Source organism: Pseudopipra pipra, chromosome 15 (genome assembly GCF_036250125.1).
Source record: "Pseudopipra pipra isolate bDixPip1 chromosome 15, bDixPip1.hap1, whole genome shotgun sequence".
In the NCBI taxonomy this organism is placed as follows: domain Eukaryota; kingdom Metazoa; phylum Chordata; class Aves; order Passeriformes; family Pipridae; genus Pseudopipra; species Pseudopipra pipra.
The window spans coordinates 4,757,714-4,774,895 of NC_087563.1; the positions used below are offsets into that span (position 1 = coordinate 4,757,714).

The 17,182-nt window shown below is 40.7% G+C and overlaps 1 protein-coding gene across 2 annotated transcripts in view; it reads left to right on the top strand.

The window, feature by feature from the left end:
* Positions 1 to 17,182, top strand: part of SLIT3 (slit guidance ligand 3) — a 474,289-nt gene that overhangs the window by 320,070 nt on the left and 137,037 nt on the right. For both annotated transcript variants that reach the window (XM_064671611.1, XM_064671612.1), the window contains 2 exons: positions 1,359 to 1,430; positions 10,869 to 10,940. In XM_064671611.1, the coding sequence (XP_064527681.1) occupies positions 1,359 to 1,430; positions 10,869 to 10,940 (144 nt within the window). The remainder of the gene's footprint in view (positions 1 to 1,358; positions 1,431 to 10,868; positions 10,941 to 17,182) is intronic.

Consider the following 17,182-nt stretch of genomic DNA (forward strand, 5'->3'; position numbering starts at 1 on the left):
TGATGAGCCTTATAAAATTATCAAATCTTATAAGGGAACCAAAAAACCTCAAAAATCCCACTTTATGTGGCTAGATTTGAAAACGGAGGACTGCGTTAAAATTTTAACCGACATAATTTGTGGCTCAAAACATGTATAGAATGGCAAACCTTCTTACTTTCTGATTATTAAGTTCTCATTCAAGTGATGTTTATTTAGAGTCTACTTAGCATGTGCCCCAGTGGAAATATCAGTGAAGATGTACTTGAAATACTGTATTACTGCAGTTTCAGCTCTCAGTGAAGAGATTTAATGCTAGTGATACAAGCTGATACCAACTGTCAGGGAATGCAGTGAGGGTGGCTGAAAGTTGTCTCTCAGCTAAGCACTTGGTTGAACTGATTGACAGAAAGTTTGGGTGGCAGTGACAGTCACTGTAAGGCTCTGAGCATCTGGGTACCACGTGGAGTAAATTGGGCTCCATCTATAAAGATGCTGTGGCACAGTCTCTATTCATCTTTGTTGGTTATGATTAGAACTGAAGGGTATTTTCCTAACCAGGAACACGCTTCCCTCGCAGATGACAGCAGGCTGTGCTGAATTCCACTCACACCGCAGCTGAAAGGGCGGAATCTTGCTGGGCTCCCTGGCAGGGTCTGCAGCACACTCACTGGGTGTTCCCACAGTGCTGCTGGCCTTCAGAGCTCCACGATTTCCATTCAGGTGCTCAGAGCCTTTCCCCAGTGTCTGAAAACTCTGGGCAGACCTGCCAGTGCTCTGTCAACCCTCTTCTCTCAGCTGCTTCACCAGGTCAAGGTCGTGGTGGAATTCTGCCATTAAAACCCAGGCACCACTGGTCCCGTGCTGAGCTCCTCAGTGGCACTGGGGCCTGCTTTGGGATCAGGGGCTGGGCAGTCTGTGTGATCCTCTGTATTGTTATAAAGTTGGCCTCCCATGCCTGCATTTAAACATTCAAACAACCTTTATGCTTTGTCATGGGCTGCTTCTCGTGCTTGAGGGCCACCCCACAGAGTCGCAGCACGGTCTCCAGTACTAACAGCTCTTAAGATGGTTTTATCAACATCACTGTTGTGCTCCAAAACTCTTCATAAAAACCTGTGTTTTAATGCCCATAAAATGAAAGACCTCATTAGCAGGAGAATTCTGGTTATTGAGGCTGGTGGCTTGTCATACTGACTGATGTTTCCTGATCCTTCCTGGAATTTGCCTTTCTGTGCCCTAGCATCACTTCTCTGAGTTAATATGATCTTTTACTTCTGTTTTTATATCAAGTGTGTTCTTCCAATAAACCACAGCTAGAATCTTTTCGTCAAATTCCTGTTTACAATTGTTTTTTTAATCCTCCCTTCTCTTTGCAGAGACATCAGCAAGAACCAAATAACTGACATTGCGCCCGACGCATTCAAAGGCTTGAAATCTCTCATTTCTTTGTAAGTAGAAAATAGAACTGAATGGGCATTTGGGGAGAGCTTGCATGGAAGAGGAATAAAAATGATAATGTGCTGTCTGGGGGAACATATGTTTCTGTGTGCAATTGCCAGCTTGCGTGAAGCATCTGATCTTTTGTAAATGAAAAATTGGTGATGAAGTTTAGGAGAGACTGTTTACAAGTCTCTAGTAAGCTCTTTTATAGATCCACACCCCCAGGGTTGCTGACTTGTTCAGTTCTTCACAGAAGTGCATTAGTTGATCTTCATGTGCACCTGCAGTCTGGACAATTCACCCCAACTCCTCATGGCCCACAAAAACCTCACCGTAGCTCACACATTGTTTGGTGGTGTGGAGGAGTTGGGAAAATACTTCCATACTGAATTTTTCTTCCAGAGTACAGAACTGAGATTACACTCTCTTAAGAGTTTTCTGGTTTATTTCATTTTTTGTCGGGTTTTTTTGTTTGTTTGTTTGTTTGGAGCTTTTTTTTTTCAAACTAGTTAGGGAAGAACCTAAACTTGTAAGAAAATGTTTATATTGCTTAGCTGTAATTAGTAATTTATTAAGCTGGAAGGGGTCTAAAATATGACTTCACACAAAAGATAAAAAGAAGGTAGGATCTCTTGACAGCCATTCATTTCTCTTTATAGAGCACAGAAGCTGGTTTAGCACCAAGTTGAACTTACTTGCAGCTATATTTCAGCCTAGGTGCACAGAGCACTATTAAAATAGTGGAGCTTTTAATGGGTAAAAGGAGCAATGCAAGGTCAGAAGCTGCATATGGAGGATAATTTAGAATAGACTGTTAGAAAGAGCCCAGGCTGAGAGAAGAGGGTAAGCACAAATAGAATGATATTTGCTTGTGTTTATCTTAAGGATAGTTTTAAAACAATTATCTCATTAATATTCATATAACACAGCTCAATTCTTTAAAGAGTGTAGTTTGTTTCTATAAGCTGCCATAATTTTATTCACTGAATACTGGGTAATTCTGACAAACTGGATAAACTTGTTGACTAGTACTAATATTAGAAGGTTATTAGGTATTAAACTTACATGTTACAGTAAACCTCTGAGCCAGAGTTCAGAAGGATTTGCCCTTTTTTGTGACCTGAATCCAGCTGGGAGAATGCCAGAAATATATATTAAGTGTTGCTGGTGTTTGTTGAATAGTTTGGGCAGTGTTATTCAACATGGTGTGGAAATGGTCAAATCCCTCAATGCTGTCTGGAAACAATTCAGTGAGTGAGTGACATTTACTGAACGCTACAGTTTTGGCTTAGTATGAAACTACTGCTGATGCTGCAGTGCTACAGCTTTCTGGTCTTGGCAAACCTCCTGATTTAGGAGTGAGCTGGACAGGCAAGACATTTCCACTGGGATTGGCCTCCCAGTGCAGAATATATTCAGCTTTAGCTGTAGTTAATTCAGATACCCCCCGGTGGGCTCAGGAGTGGGATGAAACACATCAGAGTGGACAGAGAGGAAATGAGAATGTAAACTGGGCAGGAATTTATAGTGTTTTGACTTTCCTACAGAAGCTAGTGAAATGACTGTGTATTCTCTGCCCAGTCACCCCAAATGATATTTTAAGTAAATGATGTTTAAATAGGTTTATATCCAAGTGGGTAAAATATTGCTTAAGTTAATGCTAAAAGGTTACAGGGGAGAAGAGAGAGGGCAGGGAGATGAGACACAGCACAGAAAAAGCTGTAGCGAGGGAACTGCCTCTGAGCAGTCTTTCTTTTGCTTGGTGTTGTTCTTTGCCTCAGTTTCCTTCTACCACAGACGCACAAAGCTGTTGTAACACACAGTTTCTATTTGGCAGACTTGTTTCTAGGACAGTATCAGCTCCAGTTTTGAAATTGTCAGCCTCCTCCTCTAGGCTCAGTTGTCCACTATGCTTTTACTTTCTTCTGAAAGGTTTTACTCTTGCTTTTCATTGCAGGTAGGTCTCATATAAATGTTTTCCCTATGGTTGACAGGCAGTGGTTGGTTCCCTCCTCTTTCACAACCTGTCACCCAGACCTTTGGCAGATTCCTCCCTGCTGGTCACATCTGTAGTTCTTACAATTTCTGAGCCCTGGATATCTTTATGGAGCAAGGTTATCTGCTGGTCTGCAGCACCTGGGTTTCACTGAAGAAACCTTCCCCAGGTTTCTACCTCTGAGAAGCAGAGGATCTTCTTTCCTCTGATCTCTGCCACAGCCACCAGTCCACTCCTGTCAGTCCCAGAAAGTGTAAGAGAAGATGAACCCTCTGAAGTGCCAGCCCTGCCAGTGAAACTGCCAAAGGGGGAAGGACAAGGAGGTGGAAATGAAGTGAGACAGTTGCTTACTGGTGTTTTCCCTCTTAAGCAGCTCACTCTGTCGGGTGCCCCAGGCCCCAGTGACTTTAGCCAGCTGCGTGCCCTGAAGGAACACAGCTCTGCATACGGTGCTTCAGCCCAGCTGAGAGCAACTTTTATTGTCCATATACCTCAGTCAGATGTGATTGGTGCATACATTTTAATGAGGCACCACCGAGGTTTAATCCGTGAGCAGAGCAGCTGGACTTTGCAGCTATCTGAGTTAAAATCAGAGGAGAGGAGGGGGAAATATTAATGCACAAATGAAAGCAAGCAGCTTGGTTTCCATTAAAAATGAAGTACTGCTGTACTGCCTAAAATCCTTGCTCTTTCTCCTCTGTATTATTCCCATTTTCTGCCCCTCCCTTTCCTCCCTGCTTGCTTGCAATTGCAGTGCTCCCTATGGGTCTGAGAGAGTGAGAGTGCTTGTCTGGAAGGCAGCCAACATTGTTAGGCTGGCTGGCTAATGGAGCCCTATGTACAGTGGGTTCTACTCTGCTTTCTTCTGAACTGAACTCAGGTTGGTGTTTCCAGGCAGAACCGTTTCTCAGAGTACTCTGCCTGTTGTAGAGATGGTAGAAAAAAATTGGTGTATTACGGTTTTCAGAACACAGGAATGTTTATTACAGAAGCCGTTTCCCCTCAAATGTATAAAACTTAAATCTTGAAAAAGTGCTAAGTGATCCATGTGCTAGCAGGTCATAAGTTTTTACTGTAAATCTATATATTTTCTTTAGCAAGAAATCCACCTATGGGAGTCAAACAGGTCACAAAATCTTTATGCTTCAAAGTAGTCATTTCTACCTTGGGTTTTCTCTGCGTATAGCAGAAGAAAGGTAAGTTTGTTCTTGTGAGGACTCAAGACTTCTCCATTCCCCACACTCAGGAAGAAATAAGTTATTTTTTCTACGCTCATTTTTCAGTGGGATTTCATTCCCTATTCATATGACTCTGTGGAACAAGGAATTTCTACTGTTTTTCTTAGAAACATTTGGACATGTACGTAACTTTTTTTTTCCTGGTTGTTACAAGAATAAACAACCAGAATCATTGTTCTTAAAGAACCTTTTTTTTTTATTATTGTTCATAGAGTTTTCTGGCTTTTCCTTTTCTCCTTGTTGTGTCACATGCAGGTCAACCCTGGGTCTGTATGTTCTGAGGATTTAATTCCGTTACAGTGTCTGAAGTTCTCTTTCAATATTTAGGCATTAGGGCTTAGATCCTTAGCATATTTTTGGTAGGAACCTTCACAGGTTTGATATGAAGGTTCAAACCTGCTTATGGACAAAACTGGGGCTGCAGGAAGATCCGTGCTCTGGGTTTGGGAGAACAGAGTTGTGGAGAGCTTGCTGTAAAGCCATGGCAGGGAATGGAGAGTGTTGTGGACCAAGGACTGAGAAAAAGGGCCTTTAGTCTTAAAAATGCCACTGTGGGATTTAGGAGGAAGAAGTTACAGTGCATAATATCAGTGACAGCTGCTGGGCAAATAACTGCTTGTCTCTGGCAAAGTCTCCCCTCTTGAAAAGCTGGAAGTACTTCTTTGTCTTAGAGAGATCGTAGTGTGGTGCATATGGTGAAGGCTGTGAGATGATGTGATGCTGCAGCACTTGGACCATAGGAAATATCAAGATGAGAAATGAATAATTAGAATTATTTGAATCTAAAAAATCAGTAATGTGGCCATGGCTTTCGTGTTGGAGGGTTTAGTCTTGCCATCCAATGCTTCTTTCCATATAAACACGAGAGCAACCAGTACCCTTGCACTGAGAAGTGTGGCAAGATTGGTTGCTTGTAAAAGAATGTGCTATCTGAATTTTTAAGCAGAAGTTTGAGAAATACTGAGTTTGTAGTGCTTGGTGTTTGTGTTCCATGGTGAGCATTGCCCTGTGCTGGAGCTGGGTGGGTAATGACTCAGCCCAGAGCACAGGGGCCAAATTAGGAAGAGTTTCATGTTTCAAAATTGCTGCATGCACTTTCTGAAGTAAATTAATTTTTCATTTAATCAGCTCGAAATCTGTCTTAATATCAGTGAGAGGATTGTATCAGCATTTGGTTATTGTTAATAGGATCAAAGATGAATGTTATTCTTGGGGTCCGTAAACTTCCCACAAATGTAGGTTTGGAAGGCCATGTCCAGACTGTCTGGGGACATTTTATGAGATATGACAAAATAGTCTAAGCCTTCAGGGTGTTAAACTGCATGAATAAATTTTAGACCACTGCAGAGGGAGAATTCCTTTGGTTTTGTTCATATACTGAATTAAGCTAGGGAACACTTTAAAAGCTTAGATCAGCCTGGGCACAAAGACAAGAGACAGCTTAGGTTTTGACATAGCAGTCCCATTTAGACCATCATCCCCTGGATGATGATGTATGAGGTGTCATTCATGGTGATTTGAAATCTGCAATAAAACACTGTCTATTGCAATAACTGCCAAACTTATTTTAAGGTAACAAATTGCTTTGGATAGTTTTACTGTGATTTATTTAGCTTAACTTGTTCTGAAGAAATATGAAATAGTGCAGGGGGGAAAAAATTACATGTCTAAGTTTCTTTCAGATATTAGAAATTTATTGCTGTTTTTATCCCTATCAATTCCTCCTCTTTTGAAAACCTGGATTCTTATTGAACCTGTGCCATTGTACATAGCTTGGGAAATATAATTCTTCCTAGCAAGAATTGTTTTCACAGTCTGAAGGAAAGTTAAAAGCATGCTGAGGACTGAAAAAGACATTGCATAAAGTCACAAATTTGACACTTCAGTAAGAATGTTTCAGCCAAGCCAAAATAAAGGAACACTTAGCTGGAAACCATATGGTCTAAAGTAAGGAGGCTTTCATACCCCAAAAATCTCTGTATCACCTTCAAGGGAAAAAAAAAAATCTCAGTATTCTGTGATCTAACTTAATGAAGCAGCTAAATTGCAGCTACGTTTGTAAGTAAGGTGGGCTGAGAACTGCAAAATAGAGACAACACAGCAATTATTGTTTGAAAGCCTTGAAGGTGGCACGTTAAACTTCAGTGAGCATGAAAGGGAGGGTACCCCCGTTGGTGAAGTCAGTGCAAATTCCTTCCTTTTAAAATTGTTCAGGGGGTCAGAATGGATAGAGACTGTGAAGAATCACTGAGAATTTTGTTTCCAGACCCTGCTGCTGAAGGTTTGATGCAGGCTTAATTACCTGAAATACAGTTGTGGTTATGTGTGCTTCCAGTGCTTCCTTTGTCTGGTGTGTCCCAGGCTTCTACATGAAGCCATGCAGTGACTATTTCCACCGTTTAATCTTTATTTTTAACTACTTACAACATCCGTTGGATTAATCTGCAAACCCTGAAGTTTAGTAGTAACAATTAATTATTTAACTGGAAATTTAATATCTAATTGTGTCTTGGAATAGATGCATTGTTGGGGGAATATTGAAATACGATGCCAGAACCAGGCTGAAGAAACATAAGGCCTCATTATGGCTGTTATATATTTGTATAATTTCTTCTTGCAGATCCATAATAACTCTTTAGGGTGCTTCTTCCAGGGATCTCCTCCAATGCTCACAGTGCTGCCAGGGGTCTGTGCTTTATGTGGTGTCGTATTTGTCAGGCCTGGGGCTCATTTGGTCTCCTAAAGTTGAGAAGCAAATGAAAAATCAGGAGCGCAGTAAAAGTTTTCGTAATTTTTTGGTGCTCTAATAAAAGTTGTTCTAATTCACTGATTCGCTGTCTATTGGCAGCAATCACTGAGCTAATTTGATTTTTATTACATATTAACCTTGTTAGTGTATTTTTAATAAGAAAATATTTTGAGTCTAACATTTCAGGTGCTCTGGGATGGGAGAAGGGTCGTGTTCCTGTGCCAAGCCTGCACTTTAGCCAGGCCACCTGCATGTCCTGCAACATGTGTGAGGGCTGCAAGTGAACATACATTTTTAGAACTTGTAATGCCATGGGCAGATCTGCTGTAATTTATCTCTGCTGGTAAACTTGGTGAAGATTTAAATGAAGTTCTTGAGTTGATTTGGCTGTGTTTCCCTTTATATGGCAGTTTGAAGTTGGATTTTTTTTTTTTTTTTTATTAGGGGTTTTTGTTTGGTTTCTTTTTCCCCCAGAGCTGCAGTTCTGGGAATGTTGAGGTGCTGGCCAGTGTGATGGGCAGCTGGCAGGAGGAGAGGAGAGTGCTGCAGTGATACCCAGCCTGGCAGAACCTGACCAATGTCATGTTCATTGGGATGAGGATGATTTTTCTGTCTTAAACAGAAAAAAAAGAGAGAACTCTGAGGAAAGCAAGTTTTCTGTGCTTTTTCTTAGAGCAAGTGGCCATAAGGAACTCCAGAAATGGGGTGCAGTGCATTGGGATCTCCCCACCTCTTTGCCTCTCCCTGCAGCCCTGCCATGGCAGGCAGACGTGGCATTAACTAATTTGGCTCTGGGTAGTGCTGAACATGAATATGAATTAGAGACAAGAATATGAGCTCTCATACTGACTTTTGTTTAGCTGTTAATCTGTTCCAGTGTTAATGTGCCACATGCACATAAGCCCAATTAGGTTGGGAAATGCTTATTTTCCCTTTCACGGCTTCTAAAAATCGAAGCTTTGTTTTTATTTCATAAGCTATTTTAATCTGTTTTATTTTGCTGAAAATAATAAAGGGGATGTATAAACACGTCCAAGGTTTAAAATTCAGTGACACACTGCACTCTGACCTTCTGACTCTTGCATTAAAAGTAAATGAAGGAGTTACTCTGAGAGTCTTATTTTGCATTCAGTCGTACCGTGGGTAACAACTGCACTGCGTGTGAGTGGGGATTTCTTTAAGGGTTTACTTTCCATAAGTGTTTTTACCTCTGTAGCCAAAATAACCCTTAGGCTGGAGTGGGGATGTTTTTACTTTCCATGGGCATTTTGTAAAGTTTATATTCTCAACTCCTTCTTATATGATAGACTATTCTGCATTATTGATCACTGTTGATGATCTTGGTATTTCCCAAACTAAGGAAGATGTTTCTCAAACACCTCAGAGCTCGTAAACTGAACTCGGTATGCAGATGATGTGCTTGCTAAAGAAATCATCTTTCAGAAAGACTGGCAAGTGAAATGAGTGTAAACTGGATTCTGTGGGCATTAAATTAATGTTTTAACCTTTTACAAATATTTTATTTGCAGAGGTTTTGCTTTTGCTTCTTGATACAGGTGCACACATCAGTTAAAAAAGTCTGTGAGTCAGCCACTCACATGTTGGTTCAGAGCCCAGTGAAATTCAGTGACTTGAATGTTCTCCCATAGTCTGAATCTGCATCTAAATGGTCCTCTTGAACCTCTCAAAGTTCAGCCACCATTTCTCTCTAGTTTTGGGTAGAGTATAAAAGTCTGTGTGACTTGCATGAAATTTTGTTGAAGTAGGAAATTGTGTGTGTCTTCTGATGCTGAAGTTAAGAAACAATTAGGAAGATTTACAAGCATTCATTACCCACAGAATACAGTCACTGGAACAGCACATTAAAAACCAACCTCCTGACTCTGCAATAGATAAAGAGAAATCATGTCACATTTGTTTAGAGAAAATATAATGCTGGGTGATCACTGGTTTCTTGGGTAGCACTTCAGTTCCTGCTAGACTGCAAAAGTAATGAAAAATGAAGTTTCAAGTTTGGATTTTCATATTTAAGTGGTGTTATTTTATTTAGATTCATTTTATTGAGGCTCAGAAATGAGCTGATCTGGGAAGGCTCCGCCAGGGGTGATAGACTTGCAGTGACTGATGAAGAGTAAACTGAAGTGGTGATGCTCTGGCAGGGCCAGAGGGTATTGGAAGGGGTCTGTCATGCCAGGGAGTTTGTTTTTCAGTATGTCCAACTCTTCATAATATTTCAAATGTTGTAAGACAGGGTAATTGCAGGATTTCAGCCAGCATTCAAGCCTCACATGGCTGTTTGATTCATTGCTAGGATATTGTTCCACATGAAAAAGTTAGGGAATTAACCAGTTTAGTGGGACATAAGCACCAAAGTTTTGGCATGAGCTGGTTTATAACCATTTACCATGTCCTGTGCAGGGCATAGGAATTACATAAATACTGTTTTGCCCAATTTGAAGTCTATTAAAATGTTTGGGTAAGGGAAAATATTTTCAGAGGGACCCTAATCATCTTCCCTTTTCCCAAGACCCATGGAAGCTCCTCACACACTTTCTGGTTTTGACAAATGTTACCAACTTGCAGTAATGACATGAGTAAATACTTCAGCCATGATTGAAATTCAGGTGTTCTGTCAAACGTGATTTTGTTCTGATCACTGGGTAGCACATCTCAGCATAATGGTGCTTCTGTCCCTTTTCCCCTTCAGTTCAGTTTCCTGAGGATGATATATGTGCATTTTTCCATTAAAAATGAAATATTTTTTAATATTGAAACTGAATCGTGGATGCCAGGTCATATATTTATGGTTGAATAAATATATACGGTGACTCTCATTTTTATTATTAAAGCTTTACTGATTTTTATAACTAAGCCATGCCTAAATTATTTTTGAGTTTCTGAAATACATGTCTACTTCCAGTTCAGGATAAATTTCTTTATATTAGCTCGTTGAAATGGTAACAGCAGCTGGTGAAGCCATAATATTTTATCCAATGATGCCTGTGTCACATTTCATGCCAATTACTGTATCTTAAGAGACTCAGTTATATGAAATTTTATCTACAACCGGCTTGTGCTCCCTGGCTTTTAAATTCAGTATTGCTGAGCGGAATTCTAGGTTTTTGCATCAGACAATGTGCCTTTCAGTGGTTAAAATATTTCTAAAAAGGGTGAAAAAAAAAAAAATCCCTTAACAGAATGAAAAATATTTCAGATACAGATTTTGGATGATGTCCAGTTTCTACATTAGAAATGCTTTCCAACACCAGACGAAGCCTGAATCATAACGACTCATTTAATACCATGTGCTCTCTGAAAAGAAAATGAGATCAGTGGTTAAATGAAATGCCCACAGATCCTGGGCATGGTGCACAAGATCAATAAAGATGATAATGCAGAGATGTGGGAGGACACTAAACTGGGCTGTTATTTAAGATTTATTTTGTCTTCCTGAATCTTGCAGAGTGCTCTATGGAAACAAGATCACGGAGATTCCCCAGGGCCTTTTTGATGATCTTGTGTCTCTGCAGCTGCTGTGAGTATGATCCCTTCCTCTCCTTTATTTTACAGACTAGCTAGATTTACTGTTTTTTTCAGCTTCTGACATTAATATCACCACCTTTTCCCCTGCAAACTCACTGGGATGTGCTAGTCTGTTGTGTCTGTGTCAGGCAAGAGGGAGGCAAGGGCTGAAAAAAAAAGAAAGGGAGGTGTCAACAGTTTTATAGCACAGTGTGTATAATGGATAATAGACACAGAGGATTTGAGTGTGGGGAGGAAATGAGAGAGGCAGTGAAGTCCAAGAAAGGAAATTTGGTCACCGGCTGATGCGTGGGTGGGGATGCCATCTGATTGTTTTTACACATTTAGCACTTGTGGTTGAATGTCTGGATCCTTGAGGGCTGTGCTGCCAGTACCTGCACAGGCGAGGGAAAGGGCACTGTGAAAGATCTGATTGTTGCAGCTCCTGCTCAGCTCCATCTTCTTCTTACGTCCAAAGCGGTTGAGCTGCGGGGGAAATGATTTCACAATATATTGTGATTTGAGGGTTTTATGCCATGTGTGATTTAACATGATCAAGGGAAGTTGTATATGTTCAGTGCATATTAATGTAGCAGAAAAAATTTCCTAAACCAAATGTGAAATTGCAAATTTCACTCCTGTCTCCATAATCACATTGGGAACCAGTAGCTCCTTCAAAGAGAAGGGAATCATCAGCCAGACAGTAGAGGGAGCAGAAGGGAAGTGAGTTTAATGTGTATTCCTAATGTTCTGATTACCATCATGGATGATGCAGTCAGAAAATAAAGGTGATATGTCATAAATTAATCGATTCTGGTTTATATCACAAGCAGCACTCAGCTCCCAAACAATAAATCATATAAAATATAGAATATAATGTACCTTCTAGACATGTTATTTTAAGCCTGTCTGATGGTCCTGACATAGCCAGCAATGAATATCCAGAAGTTCATGATTGTCACTGGGGCTGTCACTCTGTGATTGCAGTCTTTGCCATCCTTATCATGCTGTATAAAAGTAAGCATAGGTTTAGGTTGGAAATTCATGAGCAAAGCCAAAGAAGTAAAATGAAATAGTTGCTCTGTATGTTAAGGGAAGGACTACTCAGACGTGTAATTTATCCATAAGATCTTAATTGCAAACATGGACCACCCTGTTCTAGACAAGGACAAGTGAGAGCAGCTGTGGTTTGGCTGTGACAGCCCCTGAGCTGCAGCAGTGGGAGCTGTTCATCTCCTGCTCACACTGCCAACCATTTTATCTTCCCCTTTGGCACACACACCTTCTGGCAGCTCCTTTCCTCTCTCCTGGCCCACACCTCACAAGTTTGTTGTAACTCAGTGTCTCCATGGGCAGCAAGAGGAGACTGTGTATTTAAGGGGGAGATGGTTTGCCACGTGAGAGGGCAATAACTGAGAGTGCTGAGGAGCTGGGACTGGGTATGAGCAGAGGTAACCAGCAGGTTAGTCCTTGTCTGAGCCTTATGATAGTCCTTCGCCCTAAATGTTTCATGGTTACAGGTTTGAAGTGATACAGTTGCTCTGTCTAACCCAGGACACTTTACAGATAGGATCATTCCCAGTAGGAAAAAAAAATAATAGAAAAAAACCCCAACTCACCACATGGATCACAGTGTCCTACAAAAATAAGGGTCTAGAACTTGTGCACAAGGCATTAAACAGTTTTCAAGACCTTTATACTATAGTCCTGTATATATTTCAGCCAAGATGAAGTAATTTTCCAGTCAGAATTTCAGTTCAAGTGATGCCTTATTGTAAAGGAGATAAAACCTACATGCCAGAGAACCAGAACCATTGAAAGGGGTTGTGCTTCAACCATTTAAACATTCTCAAGCTGAGAAGATCTAAGTAGGTTGCCCTGTTATGGGATTTCCAGAGCATTGATGCTGAAGCCTTTCAGGGTCTTTGAAAGTGTTTGAATGTAAAGTATCTTTTGGCAAGGAGAGCACTGAATGATCATCCTTTAAATGCAAACAGATGTTTGCACACTTTTCTGATTGTGGCTTTGAAGCAGCTGTTATAAGATTGCTTGTAGTATTTTAATGGGTACTAAAAAAATAAATGGCATTCGTTGGTCCTAGACCTGCTGTTGAAGAATTGGAAGAGTGCCCTGTGATTAGATCTAATTTAGTGTTCAGTGGGCACTAGATTGGATTTCTTCTTATTAGTCTGGAGACACACTGATAAGAACGCTCTGATTAAGGTATCCTGGTAGCCTGTCTGATTTCCTGAGCTGGAGCAGAAGGATTCTTGAAAGTGTTATGGTGAAGCAGAACACAATGAGAAAAGGGGAGTCCCTGTGGGTCCTGTATTATATAGAAGGAAAAAAAAAAATCACTGTGAAATTGCAGAAAGGAGAATAGTCTTATTAATTATTTTGGATAAGACTCATCAGAATTTCTCAGAAATGTCATTATCCTTGTGTTTAAAAATACTGTCCCAATATAGGCCCAAATTATTCCACTTGTATTTTGGCTGAATTGTCCCGTGTAAGTGCCTTACATCTGCAGACTGTGCTGCTGATGTCAGGAGACCCACAGCTGGGTAAAGTGACACTCAGCTCAGGCCTGGTGGCACCTTAAACTGCCCTGTTTGACTTGGGGGAGTGGGACGTGAATTCGGAAAAAGTTTTAGACCACCTGCTGATCTTACCATTCTGTGTTTCTGTCATAGAAGGCAGAGGTGGGTAAGCCAGTGTGATACTGTATTTGGCAGGAAAATAACTAGGCATGGTTAGATAATAGGGGGTGGTGGTTTCCTTGTTGTTTTTCTTGTTTTGTTGGTTTTTTTCTTAAACCCTATGGGGTTAATACAAAATGTTGCTTATGAAGTTTTCATTATAATTAGCTGTCTTAAGTTGTTGACATTCCCCACAGAATTAATTGCAATTGAATTTTTGTTAAATTGCTGATTTCACAAATAATAAATCTTCCTAAATATGGAGTTGTACCTAACACAGCAGCAAACATCATTCTACAGTCTGACTGCACATCTCTTCTGTGGAGCAGGAACCTTTCTTGGACCATGTAGTTTTCCATATCCTGTTTGAAGTTGCCCAGGGAGAGGATGCTAGAAAGCTGCTGTAGCTACTGTACCCTGTCCTCATACTTTCTTTTCAGCAGGTTGGATCAAGTGTCTTCTGAGAATTTTAGGTCATTTTGCATTTGAGAGAGCTATGCTTTTTTCCAGAAAAGGATAACTGGAGTCTGATTTTTTAGTTTTGGTTTTTTTCATATACAGTGAACTGAAACTTTCACTGGGGGAGCAATCCATCCAAGCCGTGAAATAATGTTTGATTAATTAGCATTGTTTGTGTATCTTGCATTTGAATACCAAAAGAATGGCGAGGGCTCCAGTTTAAGGTGGAAGTTTTCAGGTAACTGTTTGCTGCAGACAGTTTGAACTCCTGTCCAGGAGCTCTTCAGCCTGACCTTGGTCTGTCTGGAAACGGGAACATATTTAAATGTCCTGCTCACCTGTCTTTCACCTTCCCTGGAATGTGGACCAGCTCTTTCAGGAGCCCTTGAGTTTGCCAGCGTGCCTGCCAGTCAGTGCACAGGGGGCAGAGCACAGCACTGAGCTGTCCCTGTCTCTCAGCAGCGCTGTGACAGGGAACGCTGACGGCTCCGCAGTCCTGCGGTGAGCTGGGGGTGACGGGCACTGACTTTGTGAGCCAGCATTTGTCACAGCTAAGCGATACACCCTCTGCAACCAGATTAAAACAAACATTCTGGGAGCCTTTTTATTACAGCCCTGCGCCGTGTGCTTCGCAGGGCTCCGTTTCCTGGAACGAGCAGGTATCATAAAATCTCTGCTGCTTAAAGACACTGTGTAGCAGAATAATATGGGGGGTGAGGTCTCATTTTTCAAATGTCTGGCAAGTATCAGTTTTCAATAAATCCTTCTCCTTGAGGAAATTTACTTTGCATAGTTACCAATCATAAAGTGCTCGGGTGTGTTGATCCTGAACCTTACAGTTGTGATCCCCGTGGCTTAGTGAGCGAGGAAGAATCCCCCCAGTGGGCTCTGTTTTGATGTTGCTAAACGTGGATCTACTCCTGGGGTACAGATATGTTGAAATCAGAGGTTTGTTGTATGCCTCTCTCAGAAAGCAAAGCCAAAAGCCAAAATCTTACAGCCTTCTCCTCTTTCACCTAATATTCTGATCATTAGGGAAAACTCAACACTGCAGTTGTAAAAGACCAATAATATTGGTGGATGGAGTCTGACATATTGACAGATAAAATAACTTCAAAAGTGGCGAAAAATTGTCACTCAGCTAACCTGGGTTAAAATTGGAACTAGGTCTAATATGTACAACTTCAGCTGACCTTTACCTAAAGTAGACTTGTGTGAAGTGCCAAGTCATGTGTGCACTTTCAGGAACTGCTGTTATCAGTCTTCCCAAAATTCAACTGGTCAAATTTTGGTTTGAGTTATTCTCTTTTTTAGCTTGCTTTTTATGCTGGTTCTCCTGGTATGAATAAGCAGATAATTGGTACTCCCATCTCTTTTCTGGCTAGGTTGCTTGGAAAATATCTCCATGACAAATTTGCCAAGTTTGAAGTGGTTGTCTTGATTTGTAACTGTAAATTGAATCCCACTACTGAAGACCTTAAAACAGGATCTACCTATTATTTATTGTATACTCATTAGGGGGCTCATTAGAAACTCAGAGACAATCCAGAGATGCACAAACCCATACATATAATTAAAAAAAAAAAAGAAAGTACATCAATTCCAGTATTTGGCATTGTTTACATTATACTGTTGTATAGATAAGTGTCATTAAACAGCTGTGTAAATAGCATACAAATGTCAGAATAAAGAAATTACAGTTTTCCATTTACAAGTTCTTTATAGCACCGTAGTCTCTTCTCCTCCCCATAGTGATCTGGGCTTTAAGTGATGTTTAAAATCATCATGCTCTGTGGAGTTCTTCAATTTTCTCATGAAGAAAGACAACAGGCAGTTAAAAAAGAGACCTTCTGACCAGATGTAAGGGGCCAATGTTTTCACAGCAGTGTCAAGTAGTTGGAGTAGGCTGCCCAGAAAGTTGTGCATTCTCTGTCCTTGAAGACTTTAAAGACCAAGCTGAATAGAGCTCTAAGCAACCTGGTGTGACCTTAGAGCTCATCCTGTTTTGGCAGTCTAACAAGAACAAGAAACCATTCAAGCTTCCTGCAATTCTGAATTATCCTGTGATCTGGTGAAATAATTATTTCTCAGATAAAGCACATGTCTGCATTAACTATGTACAAATCACCTTTGAGTGAGGTTCAGACCAGGTGACCTGAAGGTCCTTTGCAACCTGTGTCATTTCTGGGTTCTGTGAATCCAAATTCATAGTAAAATGACGTATGAGCTTTTCTCTTGATAACTCTGAATATTTCTGGCTACGCTCATCCTTTTAGTCTAGGACAGAATGCTCTCTGCACAGACCTATTTAGTAGCTTTAGAATTGTTTTCCAGCCATTTGCCTCAAGGTTTTTTCCTTCAGATTTCTACATTTAGGCTGCTATTGTGATAATGTTACTAAACTCAATAACTGCTGTTAAAGTGAGGGAGCAGCATCTGCCAGACTCAGAAATACAATTACAGTCAAGCACTAATGAAAGACTGCAACAGCATCTGCCTTTTCTGTGCCACTTGTGCAGCCTGGCTGATGCAGGTTCCCAAAACAACCACTGGTTCCTACGTCAGTGTGGAATTCATTAGTTCCTCTGACGCCAGTGCTCCGAGCTGGACCCACCTGACAGAAACTCTCCTGCTTATCAGAACACGAGGAACTAACTTCCTGATAGTGTAGAAAGCTGATAAAATGTGTTCATTCTGTGGTGCATCTGAATTATCATGTGGTTATCTGGAATCAGCTGTGACCTTATCAGCAGGCACAAGTTAGACAATACTGAATTTTAAATAACACAAGTCTGGGTGCTGTGACAACACGTGCTTATAATTCTCCAGGTAGTAACAGGAGTACCACAGGGTTGTTTTATGGATGGTGTTCAGCTGGAGTTGCAGTTTTTTGGATCAGAAATGAAATCTTTCTTTAAAATCTCTCCAGAACAGGACTGTCAGACTGTCAGACTCCGTGCTTCCTTCTCAACTCATTATCAGCTTGTGACTTTTCCTTTTTAATTTACTTCGAATAAATTTGTCATCACCATCATCCAGCTTCCTGAACATGGAGAAACACTTGAAGCTGTTTCAAGCAAGCATGATGATGATTTCA